We start from the raw sequence: 23,766 nt of genomic DNA, 5'->3' as shown, positions 1-23,766 counted from the left end.
TCAATTTATAAAGCGCTTTTCAAGGACCCAAAGACGCTTAAAGTAAAGAAAAGCTCAATAAATATATTCACCAAAAATCACAAGAAACATTTTTTTTAATTCACGGTTCTTCTTTTACATTGTTCAAGTACAAAGTTAAAATGCCTTTTAATTAGTTCATATTCATACAAGAGTAAAATAATAATAGTGCCTCTTCATTACTACAACAAACTTAAATACAGTCATTGTAAAGACAAACTTTTATACTCCTAGCAATATATTTTTTTTCTTATTTTCAGAAAACAATTGTAGCACCTTTTTGAAACACCAGCAGTTCCACTTTTCCTAAAAGCTCATCTTTCACTTAGTCCTTGAGATGAGTGTCATCTGAATGCGCTGCAGCATTGGGTGTGTAGGTGTTGTGTTATGTTTGTCTATGTGCAGTGTTTGCGCTCTATGTGCACGGTAATTTATTTATTTTATGGGTGTGTGTTTGATATCAGTGTTGAAAATTGCGCATCACTCAGCCTAAAATCTGTCAATAGGCAAACCGTCTTGACTGTCTAAATTCAAGTCTAGCATTCGTCCGCTGTCAATAAGAACTATACTTTCCTTCCTCTGGCTTTCGCTAGCACTCTCAAACAGAAACATGTTCACGTCACACCACAAATTCAAACCGGCCAAATCGATAATTCAAATTCCTTAGAAGCTCTGCAATTATAACATAAAGCAGTCATAATTGTGCAATACTAGAATTAAACATCCGACAAAAGGATGCAGTGTCCATTTTGGCAACTAATTATCATATTGTGAACATGATTTGTAATTAACACAGAAACTAAATACATGTATAGCTGCAACAAAATGGAATGTAGTCAGAAATCACAGCAAGGATAAAAAAAAAAAAATGACGGTAGCCCTTGAGCAATATTGCAAAATATTGCACTTGCCTGGGTCAACCATATTTCTCGCCCTAAAGGAAATAATGGGAATATAAATAATCTAATATACAACCTCTGGTTTGAATAACGTTTTATCATTCTTAGCTGTAATATAATGGCCGTATTGGGCAATTTAATTTTCAAGGTTCCACTGTATTGTGAATTGACGCAAGTTGGTGTTATTTAAACACATTTCTTATTTGAGAGTGAGTCTCACTTCCGCACAAGTTCTCCTTATAAGACAAGCTCACTACAACTAACGGTAATATATATTTTGTCTATCTTCTTTCCCCTCTTGGCTGAGACTGAACTGAACTGAGCACCGACCTGGAACAGTATACACACACACACACGCACGCACACTCAATAACAGATTATTATTGTAATTAATACTACCATTATCATTATTCCCTAATCTAACATGATTACACTGACAGACTGACATGCAGTATCTGAGGGGGAATGGGGTTATGATGTCACAACCAGCAGTGCCATGAAAAGCCCGGTGGCGACAAGGTGTCCTGCGGGAAGGAACACAGTGACTATGCATGTTCTGTGCATTAACGGTTGATGTCGTTTTGAGTAAATCAGCACCGAATTGAGGGTGTTTTGCAGCAAATGTGTGTGTTTCTGCGTGTGTATGTAACCTGCACTGTATAGAGCACTGTATAAAGAGCAGAGTTGAAAAAGCACCTGAAGGTTGGTTGAAAAAGCACCTGAAGTTTGGTTGTATAAACGGAGAGTAAACACGATGGGGGGGAAAAAAAAAAAAAGACAAAAAATGCTGGTTTCTGATTGTTTGTGCAAGTGTGTGTAGACAGATTGTGACCAGTAGTTAGCTGGTAACTGAGGGAGGTCAGAGGATTGGAAGGCTTTCGATAGAAAAGGTGGTCGACGTGGGACCAAAAAGCACCAGACTGAAAGATTTCTCAAGTCCCTGTTGTGTTGTGTTTAATTTTCGAGAGGGCCTGCACCACTGAGCAGTTTTTCAAAGTTAAAATAGTTTTCTCGGCAATCTCTTTTCCTCACAGGAATGCAAAAGCCAATATCGCATCTGCTGAGAAGATGTCTGCCTCCCCTTCTAGTAGATGCTGTTGCTCAACAACTTGAGAACATTTCACATCACTATGAAGTAAAGCAAAGAGAGTGGAGCTGCAAGAACGGGTTGCTTACAACCGAGCCTTCTTTGTCACCCGACAACACGGCAGCAGAGCACAAGAGGCCAAGGCACAAGAGAGGCTGTTTTCCACCATTCATCGGTTTATCTCCTCTTCGCGTAGTGCTATGGCTATTTTAATTTTCCCGTTAACAAGCTTGAATAATCTTTCTGGATGAGTTAAACATCACTGAGTGGAGCCATTCATATGACGACAGATTCACATTTCCAATGCTAAATCCAATCAGATGATTGTCTTTTTTTCAGTACTCAAGCATACTGGAGAATAATCCGATTGGTCAGTAGTTCACTAACACACAAAGCCAAAGATGGCATGTGCAGCTGCAACACGCTACATAAACATGACAGTGAAAATGCTGATTTGCTCTGCAAATACTGTATTTTTCACAATACAGGAAGTTATGGTATATTCATGTGAATAAATATTGTTGATATAAAATAGTTTATATTGTTTCCATAATGTTGATGCCTAAGACATTTCAAGTAACTTCAAATACAGTGTTTCACATTTTTGTATGAAATCCTAAATTTTCTTCTGGGCCACTTGAGGGCACTGAATACTTTTTGAAAGGCACATACCCACGTTGTGAAGAGTTGAATCCCGTTGGGATTCCTTATGAAGCCTTCTGAATCACTCTGAAAGGCAGATAACTTTTGATACTAAAGTACAAAAGAAAATATACGTGACTTTGGCTCGCTGCTCTGATGAGTAACTCATCCACTGAGATTTATTCAACAGAGGAAAGTTAGAGGAGTTATTTTAGTGAAAGTTACCTTGGATTGTTGTTTTTTTTTTTTTTTCCCACAGCCCTCAAGTACACGCTGGTTTAACCTCTGTGCCTGATTGGAAGTATTTGGCTTAAATCTGCCCAAATTGCAGCAACTGAAAACAAAACCGAGACCACAACGTCTCAAAGAGCACCAAGAACAGTAAAAATGTCACATGAAAGTGGCACCATTTGACCTTTGACCACAGGCCGGCCAGCACCGCGGGTTTTAGCTGGTGTGTTGTGGATGTGTGTTTGGATATTCATATTCATTGCATGAGTAATGCAACGACAGCACCTCCACGATGCGCTCATACGTTTTGGTGATATATTGAGATGTTGTGTGTTGGTGCCTCGTTGAGACTGGAACTAATGCAAGAAAGCAGAAGATATCAGTTTAAGGTCAGGCGGAAGAAAGTCTGTGTGATTTACAGTACGGAAACTGCACTCGGAAGTGTGTGTGTGTGTGTGTGTGTGCAAGATAGCACCTGGGGACCAAGATTAGCTAGTTATATGAGATCACGGACGAGGTCCTTAGCAGTGTGTGTGGTGTGAATGTATGTCTGTCTGGTCATCTGTTTAATCTGTGTCAGCCAACCTTCATGTACAAGCTGTGTAGTATGTACAGTTATCTGTTGTCACAAGTGTGTGTGTGCGTGTGTGTGAGAGAGAGAGAGAGAGAGAGAGCATGAGAGAGAGTGCATGCCCGAGAGAAACAGAGAGTAATTGTATGACTAGTTGCAGGCGAAGTATTCCTTTAGAGGGGCAAAGAGGTGCCTGATGACGGGAACACTCCACGAACGTCCCAGCAGCCTTTGCCTGGCCAGACGACTCATGTTGGACACGTCGGTGTAGTGGACGGGGAAACCAAACACCCTGGATGCACATGTAATCATTTAGAGCAGAATGTTTTTCCACCAATACATAGAAGTGTTTTGTTTGATTTTCCTTTTAATTTAACAGTGGAATCTCAATATGGAAATATTATTTAAGTCAGATGGCACTTCAGAGGTGAAAGTTCCACCATGTATGACATCATGCAAATCTTACGAGATCCCACTCTGAACTTTTACGGAAGTACAGACTGAAATGTTGAGTGTGGTACCAAACACTCTTTTCTAGGAGTGCCATTATTTTTGTTTAGGCCTGGATTTTATTTTAAAAATAATTCTGTTGAACCACAATTCAAAAGCAGTGTCTGATTTTCAATGGTCAGTTTTTATAAAGTTTCTATTTATTGATATTTTTCTTTTATTATCATCATCATCATCATTATTATTATTATTCAGAAGGGAACCAACAATTTTGTCCATGCATCAACGTATATATAAATGTACCTTTCCATCTCAGTGCACCAGAGGATGTCCTCCTTGTTGTCCATGTAGACGGGGAAATGCTCATCTTTCCCCTGCTTCACAGAGTTGGAGCGAGTTGTTATCGTACGCAACTTCTCAAACTGGAATATGCATCCAGAACCACACACAGACACACAAACACACACACACATATACTGTAAATCTGGCCTGTCCTGTAATAGCTATGATTGTCGCGAAAGGAACTGACTTCCATGAACTGATTGCGCAATAAATAAAAAACACATATCCACACACGCGCATATTGTTACCTTGGCAGTACGACCATGCTCGAGACACTCTTGTAGGTCCAGCTTGTCGTTGGTCATGGGGCTCAGTGGTCTGTTTGTTGAAGGAATTTTCGAGAGGCTACTTTAAAAAAATATGATTATTTCTGAACTGAAAAATTGCATCAAATAGTGCATGAGTGTTTCTTTATCACCTTGACATGCCGGGCAGGTTTCCCCAGAAATATCGAGCACGGTGGGCAGCAGAGACTTCCTTGGCGTCGATCATCACAGGGTTGCACTGAAGAGAGTTATTTAAGTTCTGATATATTGATATATTTTTTTTTTGTACTTTATAAAACCCTGGGTACTTTACCTCTAAAAAGCGAGAAATGTCCCGTTTGTCACTGACTCCCATGGCAACCACGTTCTCAAAGAGCCAGAAGAAAGGCCGATCATCACCCTCTTTTGGTCGAGCCTCATGCAACAGACGGTAAAACTCGAAAAATAATCGCCCAGTTCCCTCTGAAATTCAGCAAGAGATTTATTATTAGATTATACTGGTGGCAAGGATATTTGAGGTTTGCACGGAATGTGTATGTACCATAAAGACCCTTTCGTGCAGGGTTTACTATGGAGAGGTCATTGCAGGGACTTCCTCCTATCACCAGATCGAATGGTCCCCATTCTTCGATCTAAAGGTCAAATATAACATTGAAAGAAATTCGAAAGTGATCAAATGTTAATAAAGACGATAAATGTGAATATAGAGATTTACTTACATGTTTATGGGTTACGTTGCGTACATCGCCCACGTACATGATGCGTCCCTGGTGTCTCACCATGCCGACAGTGATGGAGTCCTCACAAACCTCGGACGCCACGTATTTATCAACCTGGATGCCCAGATCCTTTAGCACCAAAAGACCTGAATGCGTGATACACAACGATTTCTATTTGTTATGATTAACACGTGAAGTCGGCAGACGCGCTCGCTCGAGTGCAAACCTGTGGCGATGCCGTCAAACAGTGATAAGACTCTGATTGGCTGCCTCTTCTCTGCTGCAACTGGAGCATACAACTTGGCTGGCTCCTGGAAGATAAAAAAAAAGTTGTAAAGATCTGTTAAAGTGGACAGAAATATTTGGCTATGTGAAATATTTTGTGCAGGGATCACCAATGTTGAAAAGAATTCGTGGAATGTTCCGTGATGACACTTACAAAGTCCTGTTCGTGATTGTTGGCGAAAAAATGCTGTAGTCGGCAAGGCCAGTCATCCCGTCGCCGCAGTAACCCGTGAGTGTTTCGGGGGCCGCACATGTAACAGTTCCAAGGGTCTTCCTTGATGGCTGCCGCCGCTGAGCCGATCCCTACCAACAGATCCACACACTCCACGCAGAAACACCTGAGTATAAACAACAAGGAGGCTTTTCTCAAAACCGATGCCAAACAAAGCATCTGCTGATTTTTGTGACATTCCTGGGATTATTGACCATATAAGGAAAAATGTCAATCCCAAAATCAACAGCGGCCTACTGACCTACAGCAGTTGTTGTTCCCACACATGAGCACCTCTCTGCCTCCGCAGCAGATGGTGCAGTAGGACTGGTAACCATCATCGTCATACTGGTAGGCACACTCTAAAAAGGAATTCTATCAGACCCCAGAAGAAAAAAAAAAAAGGTTGAAATATTTAAATCGGGGATTTCATTTTCATAATTCTTACCGAGCCTACAAAGTCGATATGGTATTGATTGTTTGGACTGTAAATATTAATTAGCGGTTTTGAGCGAGTGGGTGGAAAAAATAGTTATTATTTATCAGCAAGTATCTTACTTTGCAACCCACGCACATTGCTCCCATGAAGAGAGGATGCTCCAGAGAGACGCTGAGGCTTCCACAGGAGATACAAATATCTGGGGGGGGGGATATACACATAACCACTGACACACATTGTATTTGCTCAAATGTTTAAATATTTCATAAATAAAAAATACAAAATGTATTTACTTCGACACTCTGCATTAAAAAAACAACGTGATACCTTCAATGTTCCGGGTTTTCTTTTTAATCTCCTGTATGAGTCTCTCTGGAGAAACAAAACAAAGAGTTATTAAAATGATGCATGCATAATGCACATCATAAAATTAATATTGTATTGTACATAAAAAAAGGGACTGGTCATGATTTATAGAGGATTGTTATTGTGCTAATACTGAATGACAATAATTAAAAAAAAAAAATTGTCAGAATTGTTCAAATCTTTAAATCGGAATATTAACATTCTATTTCTGTAGGGCGACGCAGCTCTCCGACTACTTTGGAATGGAAGTAGGCGATACTTTTCTTCTTTGAAAATCTTAATCCTTTCATTTTTTTATTCCTATCCAAGTTGACTTTAGAGGCAGCATAAACCCCTGAGCAGCTAACCAGTCAATCAGAGGCTAATCGTCAATTTCACAATAAACTTATGTTCACCTCTGGTTCCTTCGTCGATCACCTCTCTAATCTTGGCTTTTTCCGCTGCGTTTTTGCGAGGTTTCTTGGCAGGGGGAGGAGTATATGCGGCCTCTGGTTCCGCCCACATCTCAGAGTAGACCTCTTTATATGGATTCTGCTCTTCTGTGAAGAAGAGCAAGTGTGACATACTGGAAGTATAGATAAAATGGAATAGATGATGAGTGTGTGAGCATATGTACCCTCAGGAGGGTCCAGAGATTGTGGCCCATTGGGTAGGAAGCCAGTCATGGCCCATTCAATCATCTGTCTCGTCTGAGGTTCCACACCATCTACATCATCAGTTGGGTCACAGGAAGGAGTGGGTCGTCCTGCTCGCACACTTGCCACCTTGATACAGACCAGACATTATACATTCATTTGTATGTATGAAGAAATGAAACCTTTAGCAACCATAAGTGATATAAATTCAATTTGACATTTCATTGATTAGTGACGTTATAACTCTATGTGTGCTAAGGGTCCAAGAAAAATAACAATCACAAAGTAATCTTTCTCGATTTGTAATTAAAGAAAGGTAAGGAGAAGAAACCTGTAGAGCCTCAAAGATGGCTTTACGGTACATGGGCTGTTTGTTGTAGGTGGGCTGGTGAAAGGCAGATGAGAAAGAACTCAGCGGCATGAGCTTCTCCACACAAACCTGGAAAAGGAGGCAAAGGACGTTTTAAAATAGCCCTGAAATGAACTTCAACTAGTCATGACTGTCTTTTTAAAATAGAAGAAAATCATTTCACTTACCACAGAGAATTTGCCATCTCCAAACCACATGACCCAGCGTGTCCCATCAGCCGCTCGACTACGGCCGCTCATCAACCAAGAAACAATCCTGCCAGGCCACCAGGAAAAACCTCGCAGCTTTCCGAACACTAGCGTGCCGATGCCAAAGCCCCTGCCATCCTGAAGGCAACCAGAATTTAAAATATGTTTGGGATTTACAAAGTAAAATTAACATTTCACCTGGTATTCAATCTCTCTGGGCGTTGCCTGGTCTCCTCTGGCGACGGGTTCCGGTGTTACGGCAACAGTTGGCGAGGCGGGATCAGTTTGTTGCTGGGATGGCAGAGGATCTGGACTGGCTGGTTCATCCTCTTTTGGAAAGTCACCTTCTGATGTGAGGTCATCCATCATGCAGATCTCAGCTTCCCTGTAAGCCCGTCTCTCTGCCTGTGAAGGTAAAGTGGAGGCCAGCGTTAACAAATGGCCGCTCTTTACTGCTGCTCCTTTGCTAAAAAACATTTTTAACCACCGGAGAGATTCACTGATTGATATTAAATGTAGGGCCATCTGCTAACAGTTCAAGATCAAAGTTTTGGTGCTTCGGGCTGTGAGAACAATCCCTTAATTGATCCTGTGAAACAGGAAGTGAGCAGGGCGGGAGTGCAAGCTGCAGTTCACTGGGTTCAACTCAGGAAGGAGAGAAATAATACAAAGTGAGAGGCGAGTGTGTGGCAAAGCGTGCCCAAAAAAAAAAAAAAGGAGGGGAATCAGAGGGACAACAAAAGTTGTATTTACAAGTAAAAAGTCTTCAAGAGGTTTTATACAAAGATCTCCAGCTGGTAAACATTATGATCGAATCCAGCACACCCTCGTGGGGATAAAGCGGTTTAGAAAATGGATGGATGGATGACATGTACTAGAAGAAGAAAAAAAAAGGTGCAAAATGTAAATACTGTGACCTCAAATCACTTCAACAGTCTAAATATGGCAGCAAAATGTGACCTCAGACGATCGGAAAAGAAAATCTTGCTGTTTGAATGGATCAGAATGATTTACATAGCACATTGTTCACTATTCCAGCTGGCTTGTAAACAACATCTAAAGGAATGAATGTGTGAAACAAGCAACAGTAAAGTGATGGTATAAATTACTCACTGAAAGAGACAGTAAAAGTGAGAGTGACTATTCACTCTTCCCCCCAGTTTGACCCGAAACTCTTCTCGGCTGATGTTGACTTCTGACCTCATAAACTTCTAATTGTCCTATTACACGGGCCGTAGGGATGACACACAAAAACTTCACACAAATGTGGAATGTATGAGAAAATCCACAATGTCTCAAGTTTCTTAAATATCCTACAGATTGTGAAGCCTAATTCGTGTGTCATTACTAGAATTGCAAATTGTCTTCACTTTTAATCATTTTTTAATATTTGACCAGTTTTTACTCGTCTGATTTGAAAACGAGTTATTTGTCAGTTTTTTTTGCAGCTTTTACTTTATATAATATGAGGTGCTCATACATTTATTTGTATAATGGCCCTCCGAAAGAAGCTATGACTACAATGCGGCCCGCCAAAAAAATGACACCCCTAAATTGGACCATGCACATTTTCCAGCACCATTTTGGGATATTCAAGTGTTTTTGCAAAAAAATGAAGCAAAAATATTTGCCCTTAAGTCCAAAAAGGACACAAACATGACACAGCTCATCAACAAAAAAACACACAACACACTGGGCCTTTGTTAAGGTGGAGGGAAAATCCCAAATACAAGATAAATAGCGATTTAAGCATTTGTCACACCACATTCAAGCAGCCATCAGGTGTAATTACTAAATGAAAGACTAACAGGAGCATTACAGTTATTGAGCATTTCCATGGGAATTCCAAACAAAGACACGGAAAGGGTTGCCATGAGTTACAGCTTTGAACTTTTCTGAACCCAGTGACCTCCCCAGTGTGTTCACTCCTGGTGACACCCCCTTGATCTGTGACCCCCGCACCCTGTAACCTAGCCAATGAACCATTTCGAAACCCCTCCCCCTTTTACAGCTATGACTGACCCTGACCTCCATGTGAACTCGGACACGCACACACTAACTCGGGACCATTAAATGATGAGCTAAGACCCCCCGCTTACATTGTCAACAGGCAAATGACTGTTCTTTCGTTCTTGATGACCTTGTCATTAAATGTGCAAAAAAACATTTGGAAGTAAAACTGATTTTTATTTTGTCTAATTAACATTAAATTATCTGGAATGTTCATAAAAAGCCATTTTTCCCCCTCATGCCCTGTACAACAGTTTTTTTTAAATGATCATATCCAAATAAACTTGGATTAAAATGTTCACATCTGGGAAGAGTCACAAAGCACGAAAGCTGTGAACTGTTTCTTAACCCCAGTTGGCACATCAAAATGACGATTCAATTCAAACAACCAAACAGTGGAAGTCTTTGTGTTCTTTTTCTATCCCCACTTAGTTTCAATTAAATAGTAATGAAAAGGTTTTTCAATCTATACTAATTACTGAAAAAAAATATCTAACTTACAGATAGGACATGGCATTGTTCCTCCCTGGCTCTCTTTCTCTCTGTCATTTTCTTCAGTGTCTCTCCTCCTCCACCAGTTTCCTCTCTGGTCGTCTCCTCGACTCATACACTCAAACATTCTTAAAGCTTAGGCTCCGCTGATTGGTCAGCCGCGAAGCAAGCGATTGATTTACAGGCTTCCTCACCTCACACATGACGAGGTGAACTCCCACAACAGAGCTACTAGTCGTAGTGATGAATATGCGGAAGCCGCTGGGATTTACGTATGACGATGACACCATGGAAACGGATCAACAGAGCCTTGCCAGTTTTCAAATGTGTGCATATCAAGTGTGTGCATGCTTATGTAAGATGGTGTGGCGATGGGATGTATGTAGTTAAGATGCAAAAGATTTTTTTTACTGTGAAAAACATTCAGTAAGCATGATTAAAATTTCCTAGTCAGAATTTATTATACTTTCTTTGCTGTAAATTTAAAGACCGCATGATGTTTGATGATCACTCAAAACCAAATATAAAAAAGGGTTCCAGCTGTTCCAAAGAATATTATAGACCTCAAAATAAATCCGGGAGATATTTTTTTTTGATTAGATGTAGCGTCTGTTTTTTTAAAAAACAAACTACTATACACTGCACAATATTTCTGTGCACTGTGAATTTAAATTCATGTAATTCCATGTTTCCTGATTTTCTTCTTTATTCACATTTGACTCTTCAACAGAGTTGAGTGAGTATAAGCGAATTAGCACGTTATTTGTGTCTTGATGGTAAGTCATAAGTCAGGAAGTGAGCACACTCGCTTGGAGGAAGTGGCACTTTCGTATAATTATGCACTCTGTTTGAAGGCACCATTTTTTTTCCGAACGTCTGATCCAATTACAAGGTTTGCGTGCTATTGTTGCAGTTCTCCGACATTACAAAACGTATCTCCCTTTTGTTGATAAATCAAAGGCAGTTTATGATGTTGTAATTATAGAGGAACGCTACAAGAAATTCAGCAATGCACTTGGCAAGCCCCTTCGCTGCCTGCGATTATCTCTTCCCTCTCTCAAGTAATTCGGCTAAGCTTTCTCACATGACACTTGATGTGTCAGCAAAATGGGTCGTCAAGCTGTCAGCTGATTTGGCCTCCCTGTCTTACAACCAATATTTTCATCGTACAATATGTCTGAATCCAGACATGTATTCTGTAAATGCAATTCCGAGCTCTGTCCTCGTGTTTGCCAAGCCATTAATCTGACATCTCTTCTTGCATGTATGCAAGCAAGCACGTATTTGGTCTGCTTCTGGTAACTTCCGCTTATTTAATTCAGTATCTGTTCTACAGACAAAACCACAACTTCCTGCAGCGACTTCACGTGTGAGGCAAATTTAACATCCTGGCAGTTGTCTGATTCCCTAATGGACTAGTTGGAAGTATTTATATCGTGTTGATTTTATGATTAGGAATAAATTTGGAAAAAAAGACAAGATAATAAAGCTTCCGTATGACTGCAGCTCACACCTCCATCTTCCAGCGGCTGAGCCATTCTTCTTTCTGTCTCCTGCTGATGTAGTACGGATCTCCAGCTTGGAAAGTCACTCTGGGGACCGGCTTCCTACGCAACCTCCCTGTCTCACCCTGCACACACAGCCACAAAAGCTTGATACTGTATATCCTTCACTGACTACATGCCGCTTGTACTATTAGAATATTTCACTTTCATTTTTGGGAGTAGGGAAAAAAAAAAAAAAGACATGGGAGAGAAACCACTTGACTCACCTCTCTAGGGGAGTCACAGCTTCTGTCATCTGATTCATCTATAGAAAGTAAAAGACAGGAAATGGGCCATTTGTTCTGATTTAACAAGAAGCTTAATAAGGATCTATACTTGCGGCTTTTATTACTTTTTCTTGGCGCTGGTATTCAAAGTCAAAATGCCTTCAAAGACTGCCATCTGGAAGTTATTTTAGTTGCAGCCAAGTTCCCCCCCGCCCCATCAAGACTTAAATGACAGTATGAAATAATAACAATTGCTTCAGTTCTTTTTTTTTTCCTCAAAGGTCTTTCAAATCGAATAAAATGATTGCCCTACTCTGATGACTGAATAAAATAGCAGCAAGAATAGAAATATTTTTTTTAACATCTTCAAAATACAGTGGAACCCAAAACCTTGACAGATTTTTTTTTCCCCAGGAAAACTCAAGTCGTTTGTCGTCAAAAATTCAAATCTCCATACACTTGTTTTTTATACTCGAATGACAGATAAGATAGTTAAAGTGTCACTTATAACATGGCTTGTACGGTTAATAGTTAATAAGCTTTTTTTTACAATGACTCCAGAACTACATTATTCGTCATGGGAAAGTTCATTTTAAAAATATAAGGTGACATACGAAGGGAAACTATCTTTGTTTGGCTTTGGAGGTTCCACTGTATCTCCACATTACTTTGCTGTAAAAACAATACCCTTATTCCTGTCGTTCTGCTCTAGTTTCCGACGCCCACGTTTCTTGCGAGGGGAAGGGGAGTGCTCCAGCTCCCCCGGCGGAGTTGAAGGGTCAGACGTTGCCATCTCCTGCAAAACAGAAGGCACAATCTGCCTGAGTAACCTGCTGCCAGTCAAGATTTATGAAATAAAAAAAAAAATCCTGACTGCACACACATATGTAGACATTACACAATAAACGGTACAGTAAATAAAAATAATATATGGAATAGCTTCAATACTTGCACACTTTGTTCTTAGAAAGTGGAGACACACACATCCAGCGGTGTGTGTAATAAACACCCACAGTGCCATTAACACAATACACAAAAGAAGTAATTTAGCTAATCATTAATGTGTGGAAATTCTTGTATTTAAAATAACCAGTTACTAAAATAGTATACAAAAAGTAAGTCTCACTTTAATAGTACGAAACAAGACAATTAATGGAATCTTGGCAATGAACTCGTCTATACGTCAATGATTTAGCCATTAGCGCCGGCATTAATTGTGCGAAACTGTAATCATGTGGCCTTCGAAAAGGCCAGAAGCAGTCTTTTGCTAAAAGCAAGTAGGTTTTACAGACATGTTAAAAAAAAAAAAAAAAAAAAAGGAGGGGGAGGTGGTAATGAAAAACTTTCAATGCCGGCGAGTGCTAACAAGCTGAAAGAGGACTGTAATGAGCAGGTGAGAGGAGACATAAAACGTCAGCTAAAAGGGCCTCGCAGTAAAATACGTCGTCGAATTGCAGATACAAAGCACACAATTTATTTTCTTGTTAATGGTTGATGTCCCCCGAATGTATAATAAATGCACGCTAGGGCAGCAACGGCTATTATTTGCTACTCCATCACCACCGTTACGTTAACGCTGTTTAATTTGGTTCTAAAACGACAGAGTGGACACAGACCTTGCTTTAATGGCAAAATAGCTGTTGTACAAAAAAAGTACAAATGCTAACACACCACCAGGCATTTGTTGAGACAAAAGTGAATTAAGGTTAACTAAAGTGTAAATTCATCATTTAAAAAAAACATCATTTCAACACTAAACAAATTAAATCAAATTCCACCACTTGCTAATCATGAAATGTTAAGATTTGAAATAGCTTAGCTCAAATGAAATGAACAGGCAATAAAAAGGATGGATAACTGTAAATTGGTTTGTCATTTTGCGCCTAAGTTAGTTGAATTTGTTGTGAGCACGCGGCAATTATCGTTTGAACCACCCAGGAGGGCATTAAAGCTGCATTAAGCAATTTCCCAAGAATCATAAACGCAGCAGTAGTTGCTGAAGCACATGAGCTAGTATAGCTAAAATTGTAACAAACAACTGACTACTTACTCATTCAGCAGAAAGAGAGGAACACGAACTTTCCGCTGCAGTCGTCTGTGAAATGTAAGTGCCTGGTTCCCCAATTCCTGAAAAAATCTCGGGGTTGTTTGTTTGGATTTTTACAGTATATGTTCCGACGGTCTTCCGACTAGCCTCTTGGGAAGGCGGATTTAGTTGAAAAATAAAAAAACAGTCAAAATGTTATTACATGCTATTATTATTATTTTTATTCAGCATGTTTATAATGTACATTATTTTATTGCTTGATGCAGCTTTAACATTCAACTCAAGTAACTTGATTTGCACTACATCCACATTAACAGAATTAGCTCCGTGTTCTGTTGGCCATGTTGACCAAAGGAAAGTACGCCAAGTCGATTTGCTTTTGTAATTCTTCAGTCATTGATTCAATAAGACTAAAATATAAACGGCTGTTGATGTTCTTTTATTGTCAACCTGCCTTCGGTTTCGCTTTTCCGCACGACAAAATATGATTAAAACCAGCCCTCCTGCATTGTTGAACTAAAGATAGCAGTCTTAAATTTTAACACACCTTACAAACTGACAGTCCTGTTGACAACTAAACTGGCAGCACCTGCCTTAAAGCACGAAAACATATTTAAGTTTCAATTTTCCGTGTGTGCATTTACACGTGAAGCATTACCTCTACTGTACATACAAGACAAAATAGGATATTAATAGCATATAAGGAAACAGCACAGGAATTTGCATTCCTGCTACGACATTGTAATAAATTGCAAAATTGTGTGCATGTTTGTGAGAGACAAGCTCACGCTAAACCAGCTTGGTCAAACATGCTCAAACCCGCTCCCCGTCACACATGACTGCACTTGGTGCATACATGTATGACAGGTTGGATCGAGCTTTTTTTTTTTGACTGAGTATTTAATCAGCTGTATTGACTCATGACACACGCTCACACACACATGCATTTTCATTCCACCGTATTTTTCCGACTACGCTTTACGTATGGATGTCATAAGTGAAGTTGAATTTTCCCCATATGGTATTTATTAGAGAGGGAGCCACTATTGGAAGATATTTGCTGATTGGAAGAACTGAAGGAGAGACTGATGGAAGACAGAGATGTAAAAGACACTTTGGAAACCTTGAAATGAGAGTCTGAAGACAAAATTATAAGGGGGAAACCAAAGTGACCATGATTTTTCACCACAGAAGGTGTAGAGCAAAAAGTAAAACTAATCGCAGTAGTCATCTCGGTTGTGCTCTACTGTATAAACCAGGGATGTCAAACTCATTTTTTTTCGTGGGCCGCGTTGGAGTCATAGCTTCTTTCGGAGGGCCATTATGACTGTCAACCCAAATAAATGTATGAGCTCCTCATATTAGCTACAGTAAAAGCTACAAAACAAACTGACAAATAACTCGTTTTCAAATCAGTAAAAACTGGTCAAATATTAAAAAAAGATATTATAAGTGAAGACAATTTGCAGTTCTAGTAATGACACACAAATTTGTCTTCGCGGGCCACATAAAATGACGTGGCGGGCCGTATCTGGCCCCCGGGCCTTGAGTTTGACACCTGTGGTATAAACCGAGACAATAAACCATTATAGAATAGATCTCAGCTTCTCCATCAAAATGTAGCAAGTAACACAGAACAGTATAGCGCAAACACACTAGATGAGAAACACATGTGCTTCTTCGAAGCTCAGTGCCAACATTTACTCACTGCTCACATTGCCGCTAAACACAACCTCGTTTCTTTACAATGATACAAAGTCTAAGAGACCACGCTTCTCTTCGATCATCTCCTGCAGCATATGAAACTACTTTGCTACTATTTCAAACAAATCGCACAAAAAAAGTCACACACAATTAAATCAAACAGTAAAGCAACTGTTGTTTCTGCTCGAACTCAAATCTCGAGTCAGGAATGCAGGAAATACATCCATGCTAATTACGAGTTTCGATTTATCTCATGTCAAAGAGGGACAACACGAGTTTGTCATATAATGCAAAGCGACAAGAGATACAGTAGTGACAACAAGGTGTGTGTGTGTGTGGGGAGGGGGGGGGGGGGTGCACTGCAGGCCTTGCCAAAGCATTAAAACAGGATCACAGTGGTTTGTTATTCAGGAATAAAATGTACTCGATAGAAGAAGATTGTACTCACAGGAAGAAACTGTTTGCGTTTCCTGCTTGGACGGCCCACCCGCCGCTTGTTTGGAGGGGTCCCTGCAGTCGCCTCTTCTGGACTGTCCAAGTCTGCTCCATCTTCACTCTGTCCAATATAAATAGGTCATGTTATCACTAGAGTAAATCATAAGGAATGTGCTTTTATATTGCCAAATTGCAAATTCATCGTAGGTAGCATAATATGAAGAAGCCTTGACCTACTTTGTTTTCTTATATTATGTATTTTGTTCTTGGTAACATCCAGCAGCAGATAAAAGTGTGCTCATAAATTTGATCTGATTTCTGATCAAATAGTGTATATGTCCGACGATTATCCGATGGTGCACACCCTGCGTTTACACGAGTATTTTCTATTCATGCTTGATCCCTTTCCCTGCTTCCTTCTACTGGACCCTGTGTTGCAGTGACAGTAGAGTGGTTGCTAAGGTGCAGAAACTGCTTAGCAACTGTCTCCGACAGAACCGCCGTGCTGACTAAACGCTCTCGTGTCACTTCCTGGATGATCATTCAGAACGGCAAACAGCTAGCACCGGCTCGTCCGCCTGGTTGGCTGTCCATGTCACGTCTCTGGAGTGGACAGACTATCGGGAGCCTGACAAAGGAAACAGTTGAGTGGTTCAACCTAAATCTTGAGAAGCTCACTCGATGCTGTCAGTGTTGGCAAGTGTCAAAGAACGAGCGTCAACACAGAGACTGGCCAATCTGTTCCTATATCTTGGGTCTATTTCTGACTCATGGCAGGTTATTTTAGGCTGCTGCAGTTGCTAAGCAACCAGACTGCAAGCCAGGCGGGAAGAGGAGGATCCCATCAGCATCAGACAGCCTGTCCTCTTTCTTTCTCTTTCCACATCCAGACCTCACTTGCCCTCTCCATTTTCCTTTACTCTCTCTTCTCTGCCAATGATCTCCTGTGCTGTTTCTTTACACAATTAATAACTTCCACCGTTTCCTTATCTGATCAAATTTATCGCTACCCCCCCCCTCTTTTTTTTGACAGCCTGGGAAATGAGTTAAAAGGGTCTTTAAAAATGAACAGACAGGGGGAAAAAAAGGTTAAGGGTCAGATTTCTGGAGGCATCTCGTCTGAATGTGATCTGGTGAGTTTGTGTGTGAGAATGATATACACAGCTGTGCTTGGTCAGACTGTTAGAAATACTCTCAGTTGTTTTCAAAGGAGGCGGGATTGTATATGTCTTTTTTTTAAATCAATATAATTCAAAGGACTTGTAATGACAAGGAGGATAACACTAAATGATGCATTTTTCTTACCACATCGTTAGAAGTTTTGTTTTCTGGTGTCTGGGGCAGTTCGGTGACTGCAGGACTGTTGGATGGCATGACGAAAGCAATTTTAGAAAGTTAAAAATAAAAATGGAGGAAAATCTAGGTTCCTTAGATGCGGCAGGTGTATCGTCATTCAAACTGCTCCTTAAACGGTCAGTCACTCAGTCCTTCCCCTCTCCTAAAAGTAGAGAGAGAAAAAAAAATGCAAAACAGGAGTGATCAAAACAAGTTTGGGTTGATCGAGTTCAAAGTAGGTGTTCGGCAATACACCAAATAATCAATAGACAATCGACAAATTGACATGTTCAGGGACAACCATTCATATTGTGTCATTTTAGATTTTCCAATTAAAACCATTTTGCTTTTTTTTTTTTTTAGCATTAGGTTTTTTAAATTCCATCAGTTCTGCCTAGCAACAGTGGATTTTGTGAAAGTGTGACATAACTTTCAGGGGTGATTTAAGTGAAGTACACAAAAATATAGATTCAAACTTTGCCTCACCTGATCTGATGCCTTTGCAAAATTCCAATTCCATTCATCCATTTTCTATCTTGTCCTCATTAGGGGGTCAGCTGGAGCCTACGATGACCACATAGCGGAGAAACATTTGTTAGCCACTTGTCATTCATCACTTTGAAAGAGTGGCTTAATTTACCCTCCGTTTTGCTATGCTTCAACTATACAGCTTGACTTCATTACATTTGCTGACTGGCCAAGAAGCAGAGTACACCCTCGAGTGGTCGCCAGCCAACCACAGGGCACACAGAGACAATCATCAACAATCATCGACATTTACAAGTCTATAATTAACTAAGCATGCAAGAATATGTATAATCTCTTCACAGGAAGTACTGAGCCAATATTCTTTCAGCTGTGATGCACATATGCTAGCCACTAGTCCAAAGTGCTGGCATGTTGTTGCTCGGCTTACTTCATAAAACGTCTGATGTGATGCCAACATCACGTCATTGCTAACATCTGCAAGTACAGTTTCCGTAGTACTGCAAGTTGATGTAAGATCTACTAATGTAAGACTTGAACTGGATTGTGGAGCACACTCCTCACACTATATCCTGTAAAGACAGTCAGGCAACAAGCCAGCAAAAAAAATGGGTGGAAACTTTGCAGAAAAGGGTGTACAATAACCATACGATACCCCAAGGGTCTCACAGCACAATCTGCAGGCCAACTCCTTCCAAGTGCATGTAGGTCACACACAAGCATGCACGTTCACACACCCACAGACCTCACAATCCTAAAGAATGTGTATGTAACACATTTTTTTCCAGTACTATTGCCAGGAGGTTTTTAAATTAGACTCTTGTCAAAGGTCCAAGCACAAGCCTGCCTGCGAGATGAATTATTGCCAGAAGGGAGGAAAATGTTTCATTGATAGGTCAAGGTAGCCCGTGAAAGAAATGGGTCAAGATAATATTTTGGGTAGGGACTTTCTCTGCAACTGGATGCTTTGAACATAAATGTCACTTAAATGTTGTTAAATTCCCTGTTTGGCATGCACAAACTTGGTCAAGCTGATTCTGATAAATAGCAAGTAAGCTTTAAAAAATATTATTCTGGTCATATGTGCAAAAGAAAAACAAAGACTACAAGACAATATCGATGACAAACTTCAATATAGCTCATTCATATATTATACACGACTTAACTAAACAGCTTTATGGTATTTTACAGATAAATACGATGGCTTTAAGTTGTGTTTACTCGCAACGTGAATAAACTTTTATTTTATAAACACATGCCGGAAATGCAGTCCTTATATTACATACTCCTGCTTTATAACAATTAATATTAGGAGCGACCTCACACGGCCTTCAGATGGTGCTTGTCAAAAAAAAAAAAAAAAACGTTTAATCCCAGCGGGGACTTGAAGACGGTCACAAACATGGGTTTGTTTGTTTGTGTGCGATAAGATTTGTTAGGTCAGGTAAAACACACAATGCATACACACACATTTGGACCGAACGCACCCGTTCACCCCGGAGGCGCGTCCCCGTGTGCTCGCTCGCCCGCCCGCCCGCCGCGGAGTCGACGGTTCGGCGAGCTGATGTGTCTTCGTTAATCTGCTGCTGGGTTAAAAGGGACAACTACGTTCCGGTTTAATGTTACCTGGCGGTATCGCCAGGAGGCGGTTTACGCTCTGTTGGAATATATTAACATTGCAGCCCCTCTATATTTTATTTGACATTCCTCCTCCCCCCCCCCACCCCCCCTAAAAAAAAAAACTCCCAAGTTCACTCTCAGGCTTCGCGCACAGCTCTAACCCTACACCGTTTCAATGCAATGACTATCTTAGGTGGTTGTGTTTCTTGCGAAACCCAAACAGCTGCTCGCCCAAAATGTAATCTTTGTATTTACCGTATCGTCCGACCCTGACGGCCGTCGTTTTCCCCTCCTCGCGTTCACTCCCGACCTCTCTCTCTCTCTCCCCCTCTCTCTCTCTCTCTTTCTCCCTCCCTCGCGCTCAACCAGGTCTTCTCCGCCCGCTGCTGCTCCCCCCCGCCCCCCTTCTCGCTCTCTCTCGCTCTGTCTTTAGCGCATACGCTGCAGCACCGAGCCCGGCGATAGTCTCCGCGGGGTCCTAAAGTCTGCTTTTTTAAACAAGTCTTCAAGTTGTACTATTAAAATTTGTGTTTTGACTGTACGGTAGGGCGTAGCTGCCAATGTAAACTAAAAAAATATTTTTGACTGGCAAGTACATTCAAACGTAATCGCAAGTATGTTTGGACACACTCGCAAATTCGTTCAAACGTACTCACAAAGGCCACGCAAATGATAATAATAATACAAAATATAGCATTTAGTTTGAATGTTAAGTGAACTATTTATTCATAACTTTTATGGTTTTATCATTATGTCTGCATTTTTTTCCATTCTGCATTGTTTCCCATAAAAACACAAAATAGGTTTTATAATTGGATTGCTCATGTGAAATTACATAAATGTACATATATTTATTTCATAATCATCTAAGTTAAATTCATTACGTCATTCGCAAAAATAACATCAATGTACATATATTTATTTCATAATCATCTAAGTTAAATTCATTACGTCATATGCAAAAATAAACTCCCGTCGAGAGATATCTAGAAGTTCTCGCTGCATCGCCACGATTCCAGCGTTCTAAATAAAGTACACATTAATGGCTATGGTTGTGGTCTGCAAGTTCTTTCACAATAAGAGCTCTTTCCATGTCGGCATTACAATTGTTCATACTGCACCATTGTTTTCTTTTAAATTGAAACCACGAACAGGAAGTTGACCATGTCAATGATATCACTTGATGGAGAAAAGTCTGGAAAGGTCCAGAGTGACAGCTCGACGACTATAAAAGCATCTGAGGCACAGCACAAGACACAAGATCCAAAAAGATCAACAAGAGAAGACCCACAAGGGAAGGACCAAGATCCAAGAGAGCCATCGAGCTTCAAGATCCAGAGACACCACAGAGCACTTTTGAGTGTAAGTTGACGCTCATAATTTTATTTCTCCATAGTTTTCAATGATTTATTATCACTCCAGCTCACCAAAGACTCTAAAGTGTTACTGAAAATGGATAGATGAATGATTTTAATGTATTGCTGTAATGTCCTCCTCACAGGAACATCTTGACAGCCTACAAAACAAAATGGTCTCAGCGAAAGGCATTGCGATAGGCATCGACCTGGGCACCACGTACTCCTGCGTGGGTGTTTTCCAGCATGGCAAAGTGGAGATCATCGCCAACGACCAGGGCAACAGGACCACACCTAGCTACGTGGCGTTCTCCGACACCGAGAGGCTCATCGGTGACGCCGCCAAAAACCAGGTGGCAATGAACCCCAACAACACGGTGTTTGACGCCAAGCGACTGATCGGAAGGAAGTTCGATGATCCGGTTGTAGCAGCTGACAGGAAGCACTGGCCCTTCAAGGTAGTCTCTGATGGGGGGAAGCCCAAGATCATGGTGCAGTACAAAGGGGAGGAAAAGGCCTTCAACCCAGAGGAGATCTCCTCCATGGTGCTGGTTAAAATGAAGGAGATTGCTGAAGCCTACCTGGGCCAGCAAGTTTCCAACGCCGTGGTAACGGTCCCTGCCTACTTTAACGACTCTCAGCGGCAAGCCACCAAAGATGCGGGCGTCATCGCCGGACTGAACATCCTGAGGATCATCAACGAGCCCACGGCGGCCGCCATCGCCTACGGTCTGGACAAAGGCCAGTCGGCAGAGCGCAATGTCCTCATCTTTGACCTGGGCGGCGGCACCTTCGACGTGTCCATCCTGACCATCGAGGGCGGCATCTTTGAGGTCAAAGCCACTGCCGGAGACACGCACCTGGGCGGAGAGGACTTTGACAACCGCATGGTGGAGCATTTTATGGCCGAGTTCAAGAGGAAGCACAAAAAGGACATCAGCCAGAACAAAAGGGCCTTGAGGAGACTGCGCACAGCTTGCGAGAGGGCAAAGAGGACACTGTCCTCCAGCTCCCAGGCGAACATCGAGATCGACTCCCTCTTTGAGGGTGTTGATTTCTACACATCCATCACCAGGGCACGCTTTGAGGAGCTGTGCTCTGACCTGTTCAGGGGAACTCTAGAGCCCGTGGAGAAAGCCCTGAGAGATGCTAAGATGGACAAGGGCCAGATCCACGATGTGGTCCTGGTTGGTGGCTCCACGCGAATCCCCAGAATCCAGAAGCTCTTGCAAGACTTTTTCAACGGCAAGGAGCTGAACAAGAGCATTAACCCTGATGAAGCGGTGGCTTACGGTGCTGCTGTACAAGCCGCCATCCTCACAGGGGACACCTCGGGCAACGTCCAGGACCTGCTGCTGCTGGACGTGGCGCCTCTGTCACTGGGCATTGAGACTGCTGGAGGAGTCATGACGGCGCTGATCAAACGCAACACCACCATCCCCACCAAGCAGACGCAGATCTTCAGCACCTACGCCGACAACCAGCCTGGTGTCCTCATTCAGGTCTTTGAGGGTGAGAGAGCCATGACCAAGGACAACAACCTGCTGGGAAGGTTTGATCTGAGCGGTATCCCGCCGGCTCCGCGAGGCGTGCCGCAGATCGAGGTTACCTTCGACGTGGACGCCAACGGCATCTTGAACGTTTCGGCGGTGGACAAAAGCACCGGCAAGCAGAACAAGATCACCATCACTAATGACAAAGGCCGTCTCAGCAAAGAGGAGATTGAAAAGATGGTGGACGACGCCCAAAAGTACAAAGCTGAGGATGACCTGCAACGGGACAAGATCGCGGCCAAGAACGGTCTGGAGTCATACGCCTTAAACATGAAGAACAGCCTGCAGGATGAGAAACTGGCGGCCAAGTTGAGCGAGGAGGACAAGAAGACGGCGATGGACAAGTGCGAGCAGACCCTCAACTGGCTGGACAGCAATCAGCTGGCAGAGAAAGACGAGTTCCAGGATAAGCAGAAGGAGTTGGAACGAGTGTGTCAACCAATCATCAGCAAGTTGTACCAGGGGGCGGGGCCTGCAGGAGGCTTTGGGGGGCAGGCCCAAACCGGTGCCCAGGGGCCCACCATTGAAGAGGTTGACTAAAGACATTACTTGCATGTCAAAATGTTAAATTTTATTTAAATGTTTAAATTGTTCAAATTATCATGTACATTGTTTACTAAATAAAATATACAAAAATATGATCAATGCTATGTGTATCACTACAACAATGTTTGACTTGCTACTTTTCAACTTTGATTTTATGCACCTTCCAATTAAATCACATCTAGTTTGGGGGTTAGATTTTGCCAGTGAGCAAAGTATAGGTCAGGAACTAGTCAAGTCAACCCCAGCATTCTATTCATTGCCTTACCTGAATAAATAGCTTTAATAAAATTAAAACTCACCAATCCGCCTAGATAAAAAAAAAAAAAAAACGTATCTAGCCGACATGGAACGTACCTTTGTCATCATCAGATGATCTAAACTCAATTTCAATGATGTAAGGGTGTACCATTTATGACAAGCTGTAAATTAAAGCAATGCAAGACTTACCAACATCTGAAACCCCATCTGTCAGGAAGAACCACAGTCAAAAACAATGTTATTTAATTACATTATTATTACATCATGTCTGATTTGCTGACACCTACAAAGGCAGGTTAAACTCACTTTGACCTCTGGGATGTAAAACGCACATTAAGCAGGCGCATCCAGGGTCATACCTAGACCGAGTTCAAAAGGGTGATAGGTTATTTATGACAGTTGGCATGGTCGTAGACAACAGATGGTAACAATGAG

At 41.5% G+C, this 23,766-nt stretch overlaps 2 protein-coding genes across 14 annotated transcripts in view; one reads left to right on the top strand and one right to left on the bottom strand.

The window, feature by feature from the left end:
- Positions 1–77: 77 nt before the first annotated feature.
- LOC148381693 (DNA (cytosine-5)-methyltransferase 3A-like) overlaps positions 78–23,766 on the bottom strand; it is a 24,861-nt gene continuing 1,172 nt past the window's right edge. Inside the window, exons 2-26 of one of the 13 annotated variants that reach the window (XM_088361037.1) lie at positions 23,638–23,690; positions 23,521–23,538; positions 18,000–18,077; positions 17,484–17,676; positions 16,192–16,299; positions 12,680–12,788; positions 11,993–12,030; positions 11,735–11,851; positions 7,918–8,124; positions 7,699–7,857; positions 7,493–7,600; positions 7,143–7,290; positions 6,922–7,065; positions 6,488–6,532; positions 6,280–6,359; positions 5,984–6,096; positions 5,665–5,848; positions 5,452–5,536; positions 5,226–5,371; positions 5,048–5,138; positions 4,820–4,968; positions 4,659–4,744; positions 4,489–4,588; positions 4,202–4,320; positions 78–3,740 (exon numbers count right to left, since the gene is read on the bottom strand). In XM_088361037.1, the coding sequence (XP_088217163.1) occupies positions 3,599–3,740; positions 4,202–4,320; positions 4,489–4,588; positions 4,659–4,744; positions 4,820–4,968; positions 5,048–5,138; positions 5,226–5,371; positions 5,452–5,536; positions 5,665–5,848; positions 5,984–6,096; positions 6,280–6,359; positions 6,488–6,532; positions 6,922–7,065; positions 7,143–7,290; positions 7,493–7,600; positions 7,699–7,857; positions 7,918–8,124; positions 11,735–11,851; positions 11,993–12,030; positions 12,680–12,788; positions 16,192–16,299; positions 17,484–17,552 (2,547 nt within the window). In that variant the 5' untranslated portion in view covers positions 17,553–17,676; positions 18,000–18,077; positions 23,521–23,538; positions 23,638–23,690 and the 3' untranslated portion in view covers positions 78–3,598. Of the gene's footprint in view, positions 3,741–4,201; positions 4,321–4,488; positions 4,589–4,658; positions 4,745–4,819; positions 4,969–5,047; positions 5,139–5,225; positions 5,372–5,451; positions 5,537–5,664; positions 5,849–5,983; positions 6,097–6,279; positions 6,360–6,487; positions 6,533–6,921; positions 7,066–7,142; positions 7,291–7,492; positions 7,601–7,698; positions 7,858–7,917; positions 8,125–10,230; positions 10,457–11,734; positions 11,852–11,992; positions 12,031–12,679; positions 12,789–16,191; positions 16,300–17,483; positions 17,677–17,999; positions 18,078–18,153; positions 18,790–19,486; positions 19,662–19,874; positions 20,010–23,520; positions 23,539–23,637; positions 23,691–23,766 lie in introns of those variants that run through there. The other 12 variants (XM_088361036.1, XM_088361045.1, XM_088361041.1 and 9 more) reach the window with 12 other exon arrangements.
- On the top strand, positions 20,812–23,168 carry LOC148381694 (heat shock 70 kDa protein 1). Its single transcript, XM_088361052.1, has 2 exons — positions 20,812–20,981; positions 21,121–23,168. The coding sequence occupies exon 2, from the start codon at positions 21,148–21,150 to the stop codon at positions 23,065–23,067; it is 1,920 nt and encodes a 639-aa protein (XP_088217178.1). The 5' UTR covers positions 20,812–20,981; positions 21,121–21,147; the 3' UTR covers positions 23,068–23,168.

Source organism: Syngnathus floridae, chromosome 19, assembly GCF_059516105.1.
Source record: "Syngnathus floridae isolate MCC-2025c chromosome 19, RoL_Sflo_1.0, whole genome shotgun sequence".
Lineage (NCBI taxonomy): Eukaryota > Metazoa > Chordata > Actinopteri > Syngnathiformes > Syngnathidae > Syngnathus > Syngnathus floridae.
This window is presented reverse-complemented; position numbering and strand designations above follow the sequence as displayed.

What these genes read in the sequence shown, in the direction of transcription:
- LOC148381694 (XM_088361052.1), top strand. Translation starts at nt 21,148, where the DNA reads ATGGTCTCAGCGAAAGGCATTGCGATAGGCATCGACCTGGGCACCACG.